General features: G+C 61.7%; 1 protein-coding gene and 1 long non-coding RNA gene across 2 annotated transcripts; one reads left to right on the forward strand and one right to left on the reverse strand.

The window, feature by feature from the left end:
• The first annotated feature begins 5,121 nt into the window (after positions 1-5,121).
• GPR132 (G protein-coupled receptor 132) lies at positions 5,122-17,238 on the forward strand. The gene is made up of 3 exons (XM_034992643.1): positions 5,122-5,290; positions 10,006-10,115; positions 14,873-17,238. The coding sequence occupies exons 2-3, from the start codon at positions 10,088-10,090 to the stop codon at positions 15,985-15,987; spliced, it is 1,143 nt and encodes a 380-aa protein (XP_034848534.1). The 5' UTR covers positions 5,122-5,290; positions 10,006-10,087; the 3' UTR covers positions 15,988-17,238.
• LOC118002287 lies at positions 6,676-14,325 on the reverse strand. The gene is made up of 3 exons (XR_004677006.1): positions 14,314-14,325; positions 9,347-9,514; positions 6,676-6,697 (listed from the first exon to the last, which is right to left on the reverse strand). It is a non-coding gene; the product is annotated as an uncharacterized LOC118002287 (long non-coding RNA).
• Positions 17,239-20,225: the final 2,987 nt, after the last annotated feature.

Below are 20,225 nucleotides of genomic sequence, written 5' to 3' on the forward strand. Positions count from 1 at the left end.
TGCCCCCTTGGGGGAGGCGTCGCCCTGGTCGGGGACCACCAGGCGAGGCCCTGGCCTGGCCGTGCTGCAAGGGTGGGGGTGGCCGGGGGTCTCCCTGCGGCAGGAGGAATCCAGCAGGAAGGGCCAGGTTTTCATTTCTGATCTGCTGCTGACCTTGGCAACGGAGGATCTGGGGGAACGAGCCGGAAAAGAAGGCTCACACTGAGGCACTGTGTTCCGTGAGCCTAGTGGCCGCCCGGCCACGCGGTGTGCCACCCTGAGTCTCCGTGGCTCCCTGCCTCCCGCTGGGCGCCTGGACAGAGCTTCCTGAAGTGGCCAGGGGAGAAGGGGTCTCCTGGGTGCTTTGGGAGATTTCGGAGGTCCTTCTGTGTCCGGGGCAGCTGAGATGTCCTCCAGGACAGTCTTCTATGAACTTCCTGGGTCTGTGGCTTTTCACGCAGCGAGCGGGTCTGTTAGCCCGCCGTCTGTCCCGCCAGAGCCCGCTGCCCCCCGCTGTCCCCCCGCTGCCCCGAAGCCCCCTGCTTTCTTCTGTAGCTTTATAGTTCTGTTTCTCACCGGCTCTGTTTCTCACCGGCTGTGACCCCCTCTGCAGGGCTCTGGGATCTTCGGGTGCCCCCAGTAGATATTGGTGATGTGCATCCCCAAAATATCACCCAAGGTGTCACTTGACACTTCCTGCTTACGAGCTGATGGCTCTTCCTGGAGATTCTGGGGTGAGCAGCAAGGGTGTTCAGCATCACTCTCCCCCCTGAAGGACGGACTTCTGTTTCTCACCCCCTGCTGCTGGGTTTCCTGTGCGCGAGGAGCCCCTTGTTGTGTCCCAAGCGCCTCCCCCGCCCCGAGGTTGGGCGTCCTCCTCTGCCCACCCAGCAGTGGCTCTGAGTGGCAGGATGCTGGGCCTACGCATAATCTTCCGAGAGCGGCTTCCACTGATGGGACGTCCACTCAGGCGACGGCGGGCTCAGAAGCACCAAAGGAGATGGGGTGTGGACCCTGCCGCCCGCGGGGCTCACGGACTAAAGGGATGGACAGGCAGGGCCCGCGGCCTGTCACACCAGCAGGACCCGGTGTGGCTGTGACCCCCTCTGCAGGGCTCTGGGATCTTCGGGTGCCCCCAGTAGATATTGGTGATGTGCATCCCCAAAATATCACCCAAGGTGTCACTTGACACTTCCTGCTTACGAGCTGATGGCTCTTCCTGGAGATTCTGGGGTGAGCAGCAAGGGTGTTCAGCATCACTCTCCCCCCTGAAGGACGGACTTCTGTTGCGGACACAGAGGTAGCTGCTCCCGCTGATGCCGGTGGGCCAGGAGTCACGTGTGATGGTTTCAGTTCTCCACAGTGATCCTGCTTCCAGAGGTCCGAAGGCAGGGGGTTTCCTGTGGTTTCCGCGGGGCCTCCGCTCGTCCATCAACCCTTTGGGGGGTCTCCCCCAGACCCCCTCTCCCCAGCCTCTCTGGACCCTTTCCTCATCTGGGGGCACTTTCATCCCTGGGCCTGGCTGTGTGCACCCCACTCACCTGCCTGGGACCTGCCCTTGCCAGGTCAAAGCAAAGCTGGTGACCCTGTGTGCCCGAGGCACGACGTGGCCCCATAACCCATACGCCCCTTCTCGCTTAGGAAGAGCACCCAGCATGGACGGGCACAGCAAAGATCACATTTTCCAGCCTCCCCTGCAGCCAGGCATGGTCCCAGCCCTGCATTCCCGAGGACGTAGGACCAGGGGTCTGGGTGGGAATTCTGGGATGTCTCCTCAAAGGGGAGGGGCGCCGCCACCGTCCACTTTCTTCCTTCCCGACACCTGAGGTACAGACGTGAAGGCTGCCGATCAAGTAGCCTCTTGGGCCACGAGATAAGGCACCAGTTTCCCAAGGCTATGGAAGCTGCCAGGCCAGCCCCGCGAGAGACAACCCCTGTGTGTGGAGCGTGGTTATCTGGGGCGATGGGGGCAGCCTGTCCTGGGCTGAACCAGGACTCACGGTCCCCACTCAGCAGGTGCCCTGGTCAGAGGAACATGGGCTGAGAAAGAGCCTTTCAGAATCACTGAGCTCTTGGGGTGTCCCCTCTCAAAAGCCCCGTTCCTGCCCCAGCCTCTTCCCTCTCAGGGCGGCTCTCTTAGGAACTGCCCCGAAAACCCCTTCCGGGCTGGTGCCTGGGAAACTCCTGCCCTCTTCTGAGGACCCCCGAGCCCCTGGAAATCCCAGCAGCCCCCTGCCTTTCTCTCCTCTAGCCCCTGACTCAGCCCTGCTCCAGGGAGGGGGGAGATGCCGAGAGGAGTCGGGGAAGGAAGACGTGGCAGCCGATGGGTAACGTTACCATGAGGACAAATCCAAAGAGACAAACCATATAATTGAGCCGCCAGAGGCAGTGTGGGTCATGGGTCCACTTTGGGACAGCTTAATGACTGTGGTTCACTGAGACACACTGAGGACATGGAGCCTGGTGCCCCCAGCTCCTCAGCAGCCAACAGGTGACAGTAGCCTGGGGTCCACTGATGAGCATGGATTAGGGAAATGTGGTCCATCCGCAGGATGGACGATTACTCCGCCTTCAGAAGGAAGGGCGTTCTGACCCCCGCCCCCACATGGCTGGACCTTGAGGACCCTGTGCTGAGTGAGATCAGCCAGACACAGAAGGGCAAAGCCTGCATGACCCACACGTATGAGGTCCCCGGGGGGTCAGATTCGTAGACATGGGTGGAAGAGTGATGTGTGCCAGGGAAAGGGGGGCTTGTGCTTCGTGGGGAGAGGGCTTCCGTTTGGGAAGCTGACAGGGTCTGGAGATGCTCGAGGCGGCTGCACATGGGGAGTGCAGTTAATACTGCCAAGCTGTACACTTAAAAGACTTCAAAGTGGTTGGAATTGTAAATGTTTTGTTATGTATAATTCACCACATTAAAGCAAATCCTGGGGCGCCTGGGTGGCTCAGTCGTTGAGCGTCTGCCTTCGGCTCAGGTCATGATCCCAGGGTCCTGGGATCGAGCCCCGCATCGGGCTCCCTGCTCCGCGGGAAGCCTGCTTCTCCCTCTGCCCCTCCTCCCACTCGTGCTTGCTCTCTGGATCTCTCTCAGATGAATAAATGAAATCTTAAAGAACAAAACAAAACAAAAACAAAAACACAAATCTGTGAGTCCTTGATGATACTCAGAGAGAGAGAGACTCTAAGTCCTTAGCTGCCCGTGGAGAGCGTCACCACCGGCGGGGGCATGTCGTTGGCTTCCAGTTGATGAGAGACCTCTTTGAGGCTGTTGCTAGATGAAGCCCGTCTGAGATCTACACGTTGGTTGAATCTAGGTAGTGGCTACCGGAGGGCTCTACGTTCCCTCCTTCTCATTATAAAGACTTCAGAAATTGGGAAGAGAATGGACACCCTTGTTCGGGTACGCAGATGCCTTGAGAGAGCCAGGAGCAGGGCAGGTGGGAGAGGGCCGTCAACGCCCACACTTTGTACCTTCTGAAATTCAAATCCATAGGACCTATTTGAAATGGTGAATAATTTTCACTCCTAGTCAGGATAAATGAAGAGCCCTTCCAGGTTTCGTGGGCACCCACCCAGCAGAAGTCAGGAGGTAAATGAACCCCAGGCGTATTGTCAGGTGGCTGCAGGCCCCCCTCCCCCCTGCCTGGAAGACGGCCAGCCCTCGGGAATAGGGCCCAGACCCCTTGGCCGGGTGAGCTCATCTCTGGTTCTCTGCAGGCCCGTCCTCCCTGGGAGCCTTCCTCCCTGCTTTGCAGCTCAGGAATTCATGCACTGGAAGAGACAGTGCAAACCCGGGGGGTGGAGGTGGGCCTCCGGCGGAGGATTCAGCTGACCTAACTTGAATCAGTGGTCATCCTTGACCGACCAACCATGTGCGGAGATGATAATGGTCTGGGTTGGAGCTATGCTTCACACCTGGATCCATCAACAGAAAACATGGACCCCTGAGCAGGGCTCCAGAGGGGAGCAGGTCCCGGAGGGGGGCCTGGGCCATGAGTATGGACACCCAGCGTCCCTGGAGACCCCTGGCCTAGCTGGCCTGATGTGGGCTCTGTGTCTGCAGAGGCCTTACCTCCCACGGATGCCTGGGCCTCTGGCGGCTGCTGCCAAGGGAGGGTGGGTCTCAGGCCCACCCAGAGTCTTAGCTCCGCCTGCTACTGCCCATCTGGGAAGAGGTGTCCTGGGCCCGAGCCCCGGAGAGGGCAGTGACCAGACCCCGGGCGGGTGTTTCTGGAAGGCTGAGGTCAGCCCTACGCTCAGACCTACACATACTCCATGCCCAGCTTTCTAGGTACTTGGCAGCCGCCCACACCCGTGAGAGATCACTGTTCGGGGTGGGGCTGAGCGGGACAGCAGCCCAGAGCCACAAAGACCCTGCACACAGCCCTGGGGCGGGCTGAGACCTGAATGTGCCTTGGGGAAAGAGCAGAGTGGGGGTGCACCTTCCTGGGGAGTTTCCCAGCCCTGAAAGTGCCTGGGTGCCGTTGTCTGGGTCCACCACCATTTACTGTCCCTCCTGCAGGGCTGGCCACAGATCACCCCGAGTGTTGGTGGGCCCAGCCCTGCCCCCGTGGGCTAAAAGCGCCAGGACCGAGTCAGGCCTTGGTGGTGGGAGATGTGGTTTCGTCTCACCCCCAAATCCAGAAGCAGCTCATTGGGCAGAGGGTGGTTGGTAAGACAGGGGGCTGCCTATAGCCCAGGGCATTTTCTAAGGAAAGTGGGGTGGATGTTTGGATCCAAGATGTTTTCGCCTGGGGTCCTGTAAGCCGGGGAGAGGGACAAGCAGCCGTGCCTGCCAGGGCTGGGCAGTGCCTTGGCGAGGGATGCTGTGTCCTGGGGAACCCAGGCGGCCCCTCCCAGAGAAACTCACCTGCAGAGTCCCCTGGGCCCAGCTGCTATCAGCTCTAGGGGTCCAGAGGCAGAGCCAAGGGCAGACTGTGTTGGCCCCTTTCCGCTGGTGGGACCCCACCCCTAGACGGGAAGTGGGGAGGGAGGGCCCCACGTGACGTGGCTAGGCCTGCCTGGGGGAGGACGAATGGGGGCCCTAGGGCAGGAGCCGAGTTCCTCTCCAAGGGTCCCTCCCCGTGCCTTGCCCTATCTTGTCTGGGGAGGCTGGGCACACAGCTCATTGAGCTGGTTCCGTCTGTCTGGCCCCAGCTGGGAAGATGGTGTAGCCTGTCTCTGAGTGTTGGGACAGACATAAGGAGAAGTGAGTCTGGGGTGGTTTCTTGCATCTGCCCCAGGAAAGTTCCAAGGCATCAGCCAGATGACACCTCAGCTGGGCTAGTCAACCCGGGGCCTGCCGTTGACGGTAAGGGGAGTTCTTTTTTTTTTTTTTTTAAGATTTTATTTATTTATTTGACAGAGACATAGCGAGAGAGGGAACACAAGCAGGGGGAGGGGCAAAGAGAGAAGCAGGCTTCCCGTGGAGCCGGGAGCTGGACGTGGGGCTCAATCCCAGGACCCTGGGATCATGACCTGAGCCGAAGGCAGAGGCTTGACGACTGAGCCTCCAGGCGCCCCAGTAAGGGGAGCTCTAAAGGAAACACTTGGACCCTGCTACTTCTTGAAAGCACTCAGCTGGGCCTACAGAGCGTGAGTGTGAGGTTTGCCTCCCTAAGTAAGTCACAGGCCCCACGTGCTGGGGGGCAGAAGGGTGTGGGGGTGACAGGGGTGGCAGCTTCTGTCCGTACCCAAAAGTCTCTGCCTACCCTGAGGTTTCCTTCTGTGAAGCTCTCACCACGGCTGCCGGTCCATGCCGGTCCACGGGGGCCAGAGAGTCGGAGCTCAGGGGCAGCTTCGCCCCTAGAAACTCTCCAGGGTGGAGAGGTGGAACCTTCCGGGTGCGGTGGCATTGTGGCTGAATCTCGGGGTGCTTGGTGGGTGAGATATAAAGGGCCTGGCTCCCTTGCCTCCAGGGACTGCCTGGGCTGAGGGGCACATGGCCAAGAGGAGGGACGGGGGGGACAGCGAGATGTCTGCCGGGGGGACGGTCCCCTGGTCGCAGGGCATGGTTCTGGGGCTGGGCGGCTGGCAGGCCTCTCAGGATGCTGTCTGGTGATGAGCATGGGCCGTGGGGTGTTCCCCTGTCGAGAAGGGTGGGCAGGCTACCAAGGATGGGGAGTCAGGCTGCACTGTTCTTTCAGGTGTGTTTGTGCTCGGAAGGGTGACGAGATGATGTTTTAGGGGACCTGCCAGGCAGAGGGTGGACGCAGAGTCACCTGGGGCAGAGGGGGACAGGACAAAAAAGGATGGACACAGTGGGGGATGTCAGCCTCATTAGCAATCAAAGAAATGCAAATGAGATTTTAAACCGTGCATTTAAAAATCTATTGTGGGCGCCTGGCTGGCTCAATGGGTAGAGCACATGGCTCTCCATCTCAGGGTCCTGAGTTCAAGCCCCATGCTGGGCCTAGAGATTTCTTAAACAAAAAAAAAATCTATCAAAATGGAAAGAAAAAAGCATGGGAAGCCCACGTGGGAGATATGCCATGGGGGCCGACAGCTCAGGAACTCCCTCCCCAGAGTTTACCCCAAACACGAACACAGACATGGAGTCAAGGGGGCGCCGGGGGGCTCATCAGTGAAGTGTCTGCCTTCAGCTCAGGTCATGATCCCAGGATCCTGGGATCGAGCCCCGCATCGGGCTCCCTGCTCAGCTGGGGGTCTGCTTCTCCCACTCCGTCTGCCGCTCCCCCTGCTCGTGCTCTGTCGGTCTCTGTCAAATAAATAAAATCTTTTAAAAAAGAAAAAAGAAAAAGAAATGAAGTCAAGGATTGGGCGTGAGGATGTGGGGAACTTGGGAGAACCTGGAATGTCCAGCCATGGTACGGCCGATCCCGGCCCTGGGGGATTCAACAACGCGTCAGGATGGGGCAACCACTCGTACAAATGCCAAGTGAGCCAGGGCAGGGTGAAAATCGTGTGCATCCTGTGGCTGTGCTTCTGGTTCTGCTTGAAAAGTTACATAATACGAGTTCAAGAATGTATTTTCAAAGACTTGAGGGACACGCGGCAAACCCAGGACGCCGAACGCCGGGGACAGTGCCGGCGAATGCAGGGCTCCTGCCCTGGGAGAGTGGGCCGGCTTAGCAGCATTGTGAGTGGGCCACGGGCTCGCGGGCTCGCTGGGGGAGGCGCGCTGTGAGCCGCGAGATGAGAAGGGCCAGAAGGGCACCTGGTGCAGCTGGAGGCAGAGAGGCCGGGTCTGGCCAGGAGGACGCAGGGCTCGCGGGCCCCTGGGACGTCGTGCCCAAGGCTGGCAGGGGACCAGGGGCAGGGGGAAAGAGGCTTCGGGCTGACCCGGCCCACCCACCCCGTAGCTCTGTGGCTACCGTGGCTTCCCCAGAGCACAGGCCAAGCACAGAGGCCCCCGAGGTTCAGGCCCAGGCTGGCATTGCAGGTGGGGCTGGCTCTCCCCTCCCCTGCGCCCCGGGGCTGGGAGCAGCCAGCCACTGAGTCGGTCCATCCCGCAGGGTCTGTCACTGCCCCTGCCCCGCTGCGGAGACCTGCCTCTGTGGGTCCCCAAGATGGCCTGCTGGTGTGGAGGAGTGCAGAGAGCCACCCCCACAGCCCTTGTCCCCCCACACACCACCCGGCCCTGCGGGAGGACCCACCCGCCCCGGCCCAGGGAAGACCCTGGCCGTGCTGGGCGCTGCGGTCAGCACCCAGGCTCTACATCCGGGCCTGGCTGCCCCACGTCCTGGGCGCCAGGATGATGCGAGGGCCCACTGAGGTTGGCGGGGGTGAGGCCCTGGCCCGCTCTGGGGCCTGCTCACCTGGAAGGGTGGGGGGGCACAGAAAAGTAGGAGAAAGTAGGGGCAGTAGGGGTGGTGAGCAGGGGAGACAGGAAGACCCTGGGAGGCCCGTGGGCTGAGGTCGGAAGCTACGTATCCATCAGGCAGGGAACAGGACAGGCTCTGAGGAACGAGAGGCGAGCGGCGAGAGCGCTGGCCAACAGTGGCAAGACCACGGTGCTCGATGTCAGAACGCCCTGGGGGGCTAGGACCTGCTCTCTCGGGCCACCCCAGCGCCCAGCTGTTCCGCCTGGGCCTGGTGCTGGCCCTGGGGCTCTTCCAGGGAGGTCCCTCCCTGGCCCTGGCCCTTCTGTCCAGCCGGGCTGGCCCCAGACCTGGACATCAGCACCTGGCATTACACGGACCACATGAGCAGGGCCCCCCAGGCCCCCCAGGAGCCCCACTCAGCCCTGACCTGTCTGTGCCCTCAGAGTGCAGGTCCCTGGGCCTCAGGGGCAGCCCTGGGAGAGGGCCCTTCTGCCGGCAGGCCGCACTTGGGAGGAGAGCGCATTTTCAGTTGGGCCACCACTTCCTCTGATATTTGCAGAAGCGGCTTCCAGAGATACCACCCCCTCTCTGCTCCTGTCTGCTTCAGGGAAGAGCGAGCAGTGCAGGCCCCAGGGTGGGGCGCTCAGCACCCCAGCTTCCAGAACGCTGCAGACCTCCCCGAGCCCCTGCCTCAGGCAGCTCACCGTTCTGAGGAAGGAAATCTGGCCTGGGGCGAGGTTGGCGTGTCCGTCCCACCCATGCTCCCGGGGCTCAGAAGCACCTGGATGCCTCACAGGTCGCCTGGCCTCCCAGCCACTCCTCCCTTGGGGACCCTGCTCAGTCCCCCCCAGCCGGCTGGGTCTCTGTTCTGGGGTGTGCCCCGCGCAGGCTCTGCTGTGTGACCGCCGGGAGCAGCTTGGCCCCTCTCTTTAAGGGGCAGACTCCTGCACGTGGTCCTCCTGGGCCAGGCCACAGACCTCAGGCAGAGAATGCCCAGGGGCGGCCCCGCTTCCCAGCGTAGGTTGTCGGGGGCTGGGGGCGGGGGGAGCAGATCTGAGACCTGGGGTGGGACGGGCAAGGCCCAGTGACCCTCCAGGCCCGCGCCTCCCGGCCTATCCGGGAACATCAGCCTCAGAAGGTTAATACCTTCTACTGTTTCTAGAGTCCCCTTTGTCTGGATTTTCCAGGTAGGCCTTGAAAGTCCTTGCTAAGTCAACCAGCTTTCTGTAGCTTCAGGCACACATCCCGGCCACCCTAGTCAACGGAGAAACAGTGACAGGGCGGCTGGGTGGCTAATCTACTCTTAGGGTGCAGCCGCTGGCTCCCCATGGGCGTCTCCCCTGAGGAGGCAGCCTGGGGTGGGGTGGGAGCCAGCGCAGGAGCCCCTCTGGGCCCAGCCTCTGCCCTGCCTCACAGGGCGGGAGCCAGCGGGCCCCCGGCCTCTGCTGTGCCGTCCGCGCGGTCAGAGGATGGGTTTAGAGCGCTCGCCTCCCGCCGGACACTCTGGCTGATGAGGACAGAGGCTGTTTCCGAGGCGCCTCTGCCTAGGCGAGGAAGCAGGCACCCTGGACGGTGCCCCTCACCTGCCAGGACCCGCTGTGCCTTCAGACCGGCCCACACTCCGTGCTCTGTAGGCGTCGTGGGCGCTGCCTGGGGGTCCTGGTCCTGTCCACACGGGGCGATGTGCTGTGACGTGCTTCCAGGTCGCATGCACTCCACATCCTGGCTCATTATTTCACCAGGAAAAATTCCTAGAAAGGATTTTACATGATCGAAAGTTAAGCACGTTGAGGATTTGGGATGCATGTTGCAAAATGTTCTCCAACACATTTGTGCCTGTTGATGCTCCTATCAACACAGGAAAGGGCACCCACTTCCTCACACTTCTGCCAACACTGAGAATCAAAGTTCTTTATTTTTGCCAACGTCATAGGCAAAAAAAGACTATCATTGTGATGTTTATGTTCACATTTCTTTGATTATAAATGGAGTTGAACATTTTTTTTTTAATTTTTAGGAGCTGTTTTTATTTCTTTTGTGAATTATCTGCTTATTGGCTTTGAAACTTCTTATTTTTATTGATTTGTAGATGTTCTTTATATATTAAGGAGCTGCTGTTGTATCCCATAAGATAAATACAAGATTTGGCACAAAGTAAATGCTCACTAAGCATCTGTTGAATGGCTTCATTTGTGATTTAATCTGATTTCCCCAAAGTCATTTCACCTTCCTCTTTCTCCAGGTCATTTTAAACTCTCAGAGCAAACTTCTCAATAGGATCGACAGAATGTGTGACGAGTACTAGACAGCCTTTCAGAGCCACCATGATATTGGAACCCTCCTATATGCCAGGTGAGACGCCTTCCCTTCACGTCTCCTTTGACTTTAAACATTTAGGAGGGAGCCTGTAAGAATTTTTGTACAATGCGCTTTGCCTCAAACGGGGATACTTAGTTCAAAACTTAGCATGCAAAAATAGATTTACCGAAATAAAAACTAAGCCATAAACAGTGAAGGTGGAGGCTCTCCGTCAAGACATCGGGGGGCATCTGTTTCTTTATTGTTTTGAAGTGCTAGGAAAGAGCAGGAACAGGACTGAGGGGGCACCAGGGCCCCCCACCCTTCCCGTTTCTGGGGCAGCGCGGAGCCCCAGAGCTGTCTCAGATGCCCCACGGGAGCCTCTCACCCCGTCTCCCGGGGCTTCATCCGCCCCAACCAGGGAGCTCTTTTCCCCGGAGGTCAGGGTCCCCCGTGTGGACCTGCAGGGGAGCCCCAGCAAAGACAGGGCACCCTCCCCCTCCTGCCTGAGAACCGCGGCGGCCACGTACTCCCTGTGCTCCCTCCACCCACCGCTGCTGCCCCAGTCTTGGGCGAGAACCCACAACTGGGCCTGGCCGCACTCACGCCCCTGAGCGCCAGCCCCTCGCCTCCACGTGGGGATGACAGCACCTGTCCAAGGCCTTCGGAAGGGGGCGCCCGGGGGGTCAGCCACACGGCCGTCCCGCCCCATCACGCTGACGAATCTTAAAAATCCAGCAGCCAAGTGTCGGCGAGGCTGTGGAGGAACTGGAACCCCGTGCACTGTTGGTGGGAGCGAAAGCAGTGCGGCCGGGTGCAAAGCCGCTGGGCTGTTCCTCAAAAAGCCGGACATAGAACTTCCCTATGATACAGCAACTCCACTTCTGGGTATCTACCCAAAAGAAGTGAAAACAGGGTGTTGAGGAGAAGCTCCACGCCCATGTCCCGGGCAGCAGGACTCACGGACAGATGTGGGAACGAGCCAGGTGTCCCTCCACAGACGGATGTAGGGACAAGCCGGGCGCCCCTCTACAGACAGATGTGGGGACAAGCCACAGATGGACATGGGGACGAGCCGGGCATCCCTCTGCCAAAGGACACAAGTTCGGATGGCTCCAGCACACGGGACTGTGACCCGTGTGCCGCCGGCTGGGACGTGGGTGGCCCTCGAGGACACGGGAGAGAAGCCAGGCACAAGAACACCCCCGTGGGGACCTCCAGAACGCGGGGGGCAGGCCCCGGGCAGCTGAGCGGAGCTCCAGTGTCATGGGGACGGGGTGTGGGTCTCACAAGACGACAAGCGTCCTGTGGAGGGGCAGCGGCGGTGGCTGCACGGCAACGGGCATGTCACCAACGGCCCTGAGCTGCCCACGTAAAAATGCAAAGACGGTAACTTTTCTGTTACATGCATTCTACCAGAATCAGAGCGCTGGGGGAGACGCGTGAGTGGAATGACCGGGCGTCAGGGTCCGGCCGTGAGGCTGACAGACCCTGTCGCTCAGGGATGCACTGTCGGAGGCCTGACCATGAAGCCCCAGCAGGAAAATAAGCCAGGTGCCGCCGGCGGCCTGCATTCCGCGACAGCGGCCCTGCCTGGCCAGGCTGCCGAGACCCAGCGAGGCGCGTGCGCGGCCTGCAGGAGCCCTGGCCGGACGCCCGCGGCGAGGTCAGCATTTGGGATGTGCTGCTTTCCTAACCGAGTGGACGTCCATGCGGGGAGGCCGCGGCGTCGTGACTCAGGGGCTCGAGAAGCGGCAGCTCCCTTCCGTGCCGTCACCGAGGCCCAGCCAGACCCGGGAGGGGCCGCCGTGGCCAGAGGAGCGATCGGCCTGCGTTGGCGTTGGGCTGGCGGCTGTCCACGCTCCCTGCTGACCTCGGGTGCCTGTTCACCTCGGGAGCATGAGCGCACGGGGGAGGAGAGGTGGGGCCCAGGGCTAGGATGGCGCGGCGTCTCCGGAGGAACGGAAAGGCAGAGCCCAGGGGCACAGGCTTTGGGAAGCACGCGTCATCTCGAAGGCCACAGACGCTCATCCCGTGACGGGTCTCAGGGGAGGGCGGGAGGGAGGAGAGGCTCCAGGGAGGCTCTGGGTGCAGGTCGGGGCTCAGAGGGGGCCCAGGAGAGCAGGCCGGGCAGGAGCGGGCGGTGCCTGGGATGCGGCGGCTTCCTTCCCCACGGCGGGTCCCCAGACAATGCGTGAGGCACGGCTGTGTCCCTGAACCTTACTGCTGGGGTCGCCCCTCCCAGCACAGCACTCTGTCTTCGTGACTCATCCACCCACATGTCCCCTGCCCCTCAGGAGCACTCGGGAGGGAGGGCAGGTGAGGACCGGCCTCGGGCTCTGGCAGCACGAGCGTGGGGTCGGGCCTCCTTGCTGTTGGACGGGGTGGTGATGGGCAGGCGGGCGTCAGGTCACACCTTCCTCCAGGGTCCTCCCTGACGAATGGGCACTGGAGTGGGGCCTGGAGGAGTCTTTGTGTCCGGGCGTGGATGGGACACGTCAGGGCGCACTCCCCTGGGTCACCCATTTGGCACACTGTGGTCCATCAGCCCGCCTCAACACGTTCCCGCTAGGAAGTCCCTTGAAGCCTGGGTCACCTGTCGGCAGAGCTCCGTGAAAGCTTGTCTTCTCCGCAGGCACTGGGCTGGCTGGGTGACCGAGGCTGTGCACTGACGGGGCCCCTTGGGTCCCCGGGACTCCAGAGCCCTGAACATCTCTGGGCCTTGGACTCCACGTGGCACGCACGGTAACTCTCAGGGAGAATCAGCACGGGGACGCTCACCGACGTGATGCCCCAGAGCCTGTTTTCCGTTCCCGTGCTGATTCACTGCTGTTCTCTTCCCAACTGATGGGGACGGCAGGGAAGCCCTGGGCTCTCATGTGGGGTGGGCGTGGGGTCTGCAAGGGGACACCTGCCTACGGGACCCCAGAGGACAGCCCCAGCGTGAGAGCTGCCGGGAAAGCAGCTCTGGAGTGAATCCCAGGACCCCCGCCCTCTGGCCCCCCGAGCTCGGGTGACGAAAGTGTATCACTGACTTCTAAAAAGGCACAGCTTAGACAGACGCAGACGGAGAGACGTGCATGCTGTCGTGGGACGTCGGCTGGCACTGCAGATCGAGGACGGGGCGGAGGCCACGGGCTCCGACGGGCGGGACCAGGAGCCTCGTGTGGCGGACAAACAGAGCAGAGCAACGGTGGCGTTTATACGCTCTCGGATGCAGAAGGTTCAAAGTCAGACCAACGGGTGACAGCTCTTCACGGCTTGAGAGGCCAGGACCCCCGGGAGACCACCTGCTGGAACCGCATGAAGAGGGCGTCCTGCAGGCTCCGGTTCTCCGCGGGCGGAGGAGGTCCTGAGGCCAGAGACTAAGGGAGGGGAGCCGGTGGGAGCCCGGCTCCCACGTGGCTCGTCCTGCACACAGCGGACAACCATGCCCACGCGTGAGGATGCAAACACATGAGCTGCCACACTAGGCCAGAGTGGCACACGGGCCAGTCGGGGCGCTGGATGGACAGTGCCTGAGGCTCCCGCACGTTCAGGAGGCTGCAGGCTCCGACGAGCTCCAGATGCTACAAACCTGCACGTTCCCTTTCCAGGGTAGTCCCTGCAAGACTACAAATAGACCTAATGATGATTTCCAAGCCCATAGAGCGGGGGAAACAGCATTCAAGAACCGAACAAATCCAGAAGGGGTGTGTGCTTGCTGGTGCGGAAGAGAGAACGTGTTCCAGCCGCCCTCCTGGGCTTGTGGATGGCCGCCTCCTCCGTGTCCCACGCACATGGTCCTTCCCGCATGCGTCCCTGTGCTCGAATGTCCCCGGGGGTTAGGGCCCTCCCAAATGACCTCCCTGTAACCTGACCACCTCCAGCCATGCTCTGAGCTGCTGGGGGCAGGTCTTCACCAAGTATTTTTCCGGGGGCGGGGAACACAGTTCAACCCATCACAGAAGGCGGAAGGGGAATAGAGAGGGCAGCCGGAAGAGCACAAAATGAGGGGGAAACAAAACCGTATCAATGTAAACGGACCGCACGCAGTAACGGAGCTCAGAGTGTCCGGTTTTTGAATCCAGCCGTAAGCTTCTCCTAAGTGTCACATCTAAAACGTGGGGATGCAGATGGCTTGGAGGTAGAAGAGAGCTGCTATTTTTATCTCAAGCAATAAAAGACTTTCTACTAAAAGCGTTATTAGAAATTTGACCTCCTTCCTGCTTCAAATTCCTACAAACTTAGAGGCTTAAAAGTGCACACTTACTATCGTCATTGTCCTGGGGGTGAGCCGTGGGAGGTGGGCCAAGACGGGCGGTGCGAGCTGCATTCCTTCTGGAGGCGCTAGGGGAGGATCCGTTCCCTCGCCTGTTCGGGCTCCGGAAGCCGCCTGCTTCCCAGGACTCGCGGCCCCTTCCTCCCTCGTCAGAGTCGCCAGTGGCTGCCGGAATTGTCACAACCCTCCACACCCCTCTCCTGTCTTCCTTCTTCGGCAAGCAAGGACCCCGTGCTTACATCGGGCCCCCGGGTCATGTGTGATAGTCTCCCTGTTGCTCTGTCAGCCATTTAGCAAGCTTAATTCCCTCTGCGGCCTTACCTCCTGTCCCAAGGAGTGGGTACTGCACCAGCCCGTGTATTCTGTCCACAGTGCCGTCAGGTTGGAGACCAGAGATCGGAGAGTGATTTTAAGGAACCCACTTGGAAATGTGTAAGCACCTGGTGTGTCTAGTCTGGAGTTAGCCTGAATCTTACCCTTTCTTAGCACCATAAAGTCTCTCCCAGGTGGTTCCCGGGGATGCCTGTCCTCACACTTGTCTGTCCCACAGGAAACGCCAGCCCTGTGCCAGTGACCGTGCTCCCTGACGTGGTCACCTCGAACTGTAACGGGTCCTTCGAGGAGAGCAGAGTGTTCCTGGTGGTGGTGTACAGCATGGTGTTCGTGCTGGGGCTGCCGGCCAACTGCCTGACGGCCTGGCTCACGCTGCTGCAGGTGCTCCAGGGCAACGTGCTGGCCGTCTACCTGTTCTGCCTGGCGCTCTGCGAGCTGCTCTATATCAGCACCCTGCCCCTCTGGGCCATCTACATCCAGAACCAGCACTACTGGACCCTGGGCATCTGGGCCTGCAGGGTGACCGGCTACATCTTCTTCTGCAACTTGTATGTGAGCATCCTCTTCCTGTGCTGCATTTCCTGCGACCGCTTCATGGCGGTGGTGTATGCCCTGGAGAGCCGCGGCCGCCGCCACCAGTGGACCGCCGTCCTCATCTCCGTGTCCGTCTTTGCTGTTGTCGGGCTCGCTCACTGCCCAGTGTTTAAAATGGAAGAGAAGGAGACGTGCTTCGAGGCCTCGATGGACACCAAGATCGCTGGGTATTATTACCTGCGCTTCACTGTGGGGTTCGCCATCCCCCTGCTCGTCATCGCGTTCACCAACCAGCGCATCTTCAGGAGCATCAAGCTGAGCACGGGCCTGAGCGACGCCCAGAAGGCCAAGGTGAAGCACTCGGCCATAGCGGTCGTGACCATCTTCCTGGTCTGCTTCGCCCCCTACCACCTGGTGCTCCTCACTAAAGCCGTGGCCTATTCCTACTACAAGGGAGACCCGGGCGTCATGCGCGCCTTCGAAGCCAGCCTGTGCAAGCTCTCCGCGGTGTTCCTGTGCCTGTCCACGGTGAACAGCGTGGCCGACCCCATCATCTACGTGCTGGCCACGGACCATTCACGGCAAGAAGTGTCCAGAATCCACAAGGAATGGAAAAAGTGCTCCGCAAAAGCAGAAGTCACCAAGCTCACATGTTCGAGGGACTCAGAGGAGGTGCCACTGCCCACGTCGCTCACAAACGACTCCACGTTCCCCAGGACTGTCCACCCATCAGAGTCGGAGCTGGCCCTGGGGGGCTCACTGGACACTCTGGAGAGGCTGGGTGAAGAGTCCCGCTGAGCCCAGTGTCCTGCAGGGCAGGGTGGCCATCATGGGAGCCCAGGGGCCAGGGGTGTGGCTTCCCCATCCACTGAGAGCTTGCTAGCCAGGGTCCCTCTGGAAAGCATGCTGCCAATCTCTCATTCCTGGAGCCATGCCCTCCGTAACCCCCTGCCCCTCAGGGTCCCGGCGCCCCTGGGCGGTCCCACTGGGCCCCACACAGAAGGTGGCAGCATGCCCAGGGGAAGGGCGATGCTCCAGGCCGCGGGGTGCCCTGGCAGCGCATGGCAGGCAGGACGGCCTCTTCCTCTGCACTCGAGCTGGTTGGCTCACCCGGCTATTAGCAAACAGCAGGGCCTTGGCAGAGGCCTCGTGCCTGCCTGGTGCTGCCGGCAGCTGGCCCGGGCCACGCACCGAGTAGGTGCCTGGTCAGTATCCACCGTGATGACTTTATCTTCCGCGCTTCTCTACAAGCATTGCTTGGATGACCGTGATTGTACAACATGGGACTTTTGTGTTCTGCCTCAAAGTGCCCGTGCAAACTGGGACCTTCGCGCAGTGCCCGGTCACGGCAGGACAGCCAAGGCCAGAGAGGTGGGGGTAGCAGCCCAGCCCTGAAGGCCCTGGGCTGCTCCGTGCCGAGCAGGTCTGAGGTCGCAGGCTGCTGTGGACCCCACAGCGGAGCTTCCAGCAGGGCGGCCGACATATCTTCTGGAGGGTGCCCAGGCCGGAACTAGCGGACACCCCAGGAAGGGTGACACGGCCGCCAAAGAGCCTCGGAGAATAGACAGAATTCCTGCGCATCAAGGCTTCCTGGCTTCACTGTCAGGGGAGAAGCCGCCGAGGGCTCGCAACAGGGGGGTCAGGAGTGAGCAGGTGACGTCCGGGCCTCCATCCCCGCAGCAAGGTGCAGATGGAGTTCGGGTAGAGCACGCCACCACGAGGCCTGGAGTCGGGGCCTGGCTCTGCACTAGCCAGCCTCGTCGCGGCCAGGTCACGGCGCGGCCTTGGTTTCCCGCCTGTAACAGGGCCAATGACACCTACCTCGCGGGTCAGTGTGGGGGCCTGACCCACTACCTCTGCTCAGGCACTCTGAAATAGGAGTCCAGCAAGCTGCACGCCCCGTGGAGGGGCCCAGGCACCCCCAGGCGCCCGCCCTTCACAGGAGCTGTGCTGGGCCATGGTGCCGAGGCACGGTCTCGTGTCTGGAAGGCAGCTGGCTGTCCACTGTCCTTCCTTGCAGTGAGAGACATTGAAAAGACACAATTAGAAAATAAGTCTGGAAATAAAGTTGCAAAAACGCACGCCAGTCCCAAGTTCCTTTCTGACGTAATGATGTCCTTTACCTCTTCGGGCACATGCTTTCCTCCAGGGCTCTCTTGGAGGGGTGTGAGCCCCGGGGCTCTCGAAGTGATGTGCCGTGGCTTCTGGGGACTGTCCGGAATGCTCCGCGCTGGGGCGAGAGCTGGGCGCCGCCGGAGGGGCCCGTGAGCCTTCCACGGGGTGCCCTGTGCTGGTTTGCAGGGGCTGCTGTAAGCACTTAACACAGGCCCGGGGCTTGACACGAAACTTGTTCTCTCCCACTTCTGCCTGGGGCTGGAAGTCCAAGATCAAGGTGTCGGCAGCGCCGGCTCTTCGGGGGGCTCTGGGGGAGCACCAGTCCCGGCTCTTCTCTCAGCCACCCCGGCCCTCCTCCGGTCTCTGCCTCCCTCTTCACGGGCCCTTCCCCTGGGGGAGCCTGTCCCCACCTCCTCTCTGTCCCAAGGCCTCCGGTGGCCAGCGGGACACCCGGGCAGGGGCTGCTGGCTTCTCAGCTCTCCGGCCCCACGTGCTCCGCGGCGGCTTTCTGTCCTCTGTCCGCAGGGAGCTCAGAGCCTGCCCCTCGGGCAGCAGGGCGACCAGGTGACCAGGCTGTCTGAGGGCCCCTGGCAGGTGCACAAGTGTCCCACCTGGGGGGTCTTCCTGGGTCTTTCCGCGCTTCAGCCTGAGAAGCTGCCACAAGCCACGTGATCCCGGCGCCTCAGCCCTGCCCGGGGACCAGCGTTTTCGGACAGGAGGGAAGAACGACAGGTGGGCTGGGGTTCGCTGGCACGTGCGGCCCCCGCCCGGGGCGAGGGGTCCGGTGGAGGCCTGCTCAGGTGGCCAATCGCACCCGCCGCTGGGGCACGCCTCCTCCGGTGGTGACGGAGAGGCCCCGGGACTGCCGCCGTGTGGGCGGGGCCTGGCGTGGGTGGGGCCGGCACGGGGCGGGGCCGGCACGGGGCGGGGCCAGCGTGGGCGGGGCCAGGTGGCTGGAGCCCGGGTGCGCGGGGCTAGGGCACAGTGAGCCGGGGTCCAGGGTCAGAAGGGATGACCTGGAGGGTCTCCTTCGCCGGCCGGTCTCGGAGGGTGTCTGCAGTGACGGCATAGGGCCGTGTGAAATGAGAAAATGTGTATGAGGAGGGACAGTGACCCCTGGGGACAGGAGAAGCTCTGTGCTGCGGGCCCAGACAGCTCGCGTGTCCGCACTAAGACACCAACCGATCCACTGCACACAGTGTGCAGGGCGCGCTCACCTTAGCTGACGGGCTGCTAGGGGAACCCCGATGCCACGGGCCAGCTGCATGCTGGGTGTGGGGGCACCCAGGGCAAGGCCTGGGGGGCAGCAGGCAGAGGGCACCAGGTCCGAATCCACCTGGACAGGGGCAGCTGGGGAGGGCGTGGGCAAGGGCTGGCCTGGGCGCCAGCGCCCAGCTTGACCCCAGGCCCAGCCTGCATCAGTGCCCCCTGCCTGGTGGTGCTCCCCTCCTTGATGATGAGTAATGGTATTGTCTTCACTCACTGACCACAGACCTTTCGCCTTTCATCTGACTCATGTCGTTTACGGAAACTTCTCTGGTGAGCAGTGGGGTTGCCAGTGCTGGTGACCAGACCAGGTGCCTGTGTGTGAGACCTTTACTCGCCCACCACCTGCTCCCTCACACGCACACACTCACTCTGGGCCTCGCTCCTCCCTCGTTCATGCGGCTCACGGCTGCCTTCCCAGCTCCCTGGACAGGGCCTGTGCCTGGATAGTCCCCTTCCTGTTCCTCAAGGAACCATGGGAGACAGACGGCCGTGTGCGTGGACGAGCACCATGCCAGCTGAGGAGCCCGGCCAGGTCACCTGACATTTCAGCACCCACATGTAAACCAACCTACTGGACCGTTCGACCAGACGCCCTCCAGCTTCCTGCCCTGACAGATGCTCCTGGTCAGGTGCAGGGCCGGACCCCTCCTCAGCCCACCCCACTCTCCTGGTACTGCTGGTGACACCCTGGGCGCACCCCTCAGGAGAGGCCAAACAGCGGGGGGACGTGGACTCAGAATGGGGTAGCTGGGAGTTCTGGGCTGCTGTGGTCTGCAGTGGGTCTAGAAGGGGTGCAGGAAGCCTCCTGACCCCGGGAGGGATGTTGCAGGGGAGGGCCTTGGGGCAACCCATGTGCAGGCCCTCCTGAGTGGTGCCCAGGGAGTGAGGAGCGCTGGCATGGGATGCACCCCAACATGGCACGGAGCACTTAGGCCCCCCAGGCCACCTCGGAAGCGGGGCTCCCAAGGACAGCTCACTGTGAAGAGGTCACTTCACCCTCTGTCTTCAGTGTTTTTGGGGCTGGCCACCCTACCTGCCCAGAGAGCTGCTGGGGACACTGAGTCGTGTATGTCCCTGGCCTAAGTTGACCTGACACGAGGGTGTGCTCAAAGTCAGTCTGGGGTCTTGGGGTCCTGCGCAGATGCCAAGTTCATTCCTGACAAAGGGCCATGCGTTCCCAGGGGCGGCCCCTGGAGGTGCGGTGCGTGGACACCAGGGGGCAGCACCGCCACAGCGGTGGGGGGGGGCGGCCCCTCCCCAGTCCCAATTTCCGGGAGGAAGCTTCCCAGGGCCTACGGACAGGGCAGGCGGAGCCCAGCCACCTCCCAGGCTGGCCCGCTGAGCCCAAAGCCCTCGGGGCCCAGAGCTGGGTCTGAGAAGAAGAGGAATGGCGAGCGGCCTTGAGCCCTGGTGACAGCATTATTGGCAGGGACATCAGCCCCCTGCCCGGCTGGTGAGACGCCGCAGGGGCAGGGGTGAAGCTCAGGACTGGCTCCTGGAGGGCGTGGAGGCCACAGGGCAGAGACTGAGTTCCGGGCAGGGCAGTGTGGCGGCGGCCGTGCGAGCCGTGGCCGCAGGAAGCCCTCCCAGGATGCGTCTAGCATGCCTCTGCATGCCCACCGCCGGCCGCCGCATCTCAGGCTCCCCCTGCA

The sequence above is a fragment of the Mirounga leonina genome, unplaced genomic scaffold, assembly GCF_011800145.1.
Source record: "Mirounga leonina isolate KUSES-001 unplaced genomic scaffold, KU_Mleo_1.0 Mir_82, whole genome shotgun sequence".
NCBI lineage: Eukaryota > Metazoa > Chordata > Mammalia > Carnivora > Phocidae > Mirounga > Mirounga leonina.

Coding starts and splice junctions, on each gene's coding strand:
- GPR132 (XM_034992643.1), top strand. CDS start 10,088: ATGATATTGGAACCCTCCTATATGCCAG. Junction 10,116..14,872: donor GGAACCCTCCTATATGCCAG/GTGAGACGCCTT, acceptor TCTGTCCCACAG/GAAACGCCAGCCCTGTGCCA.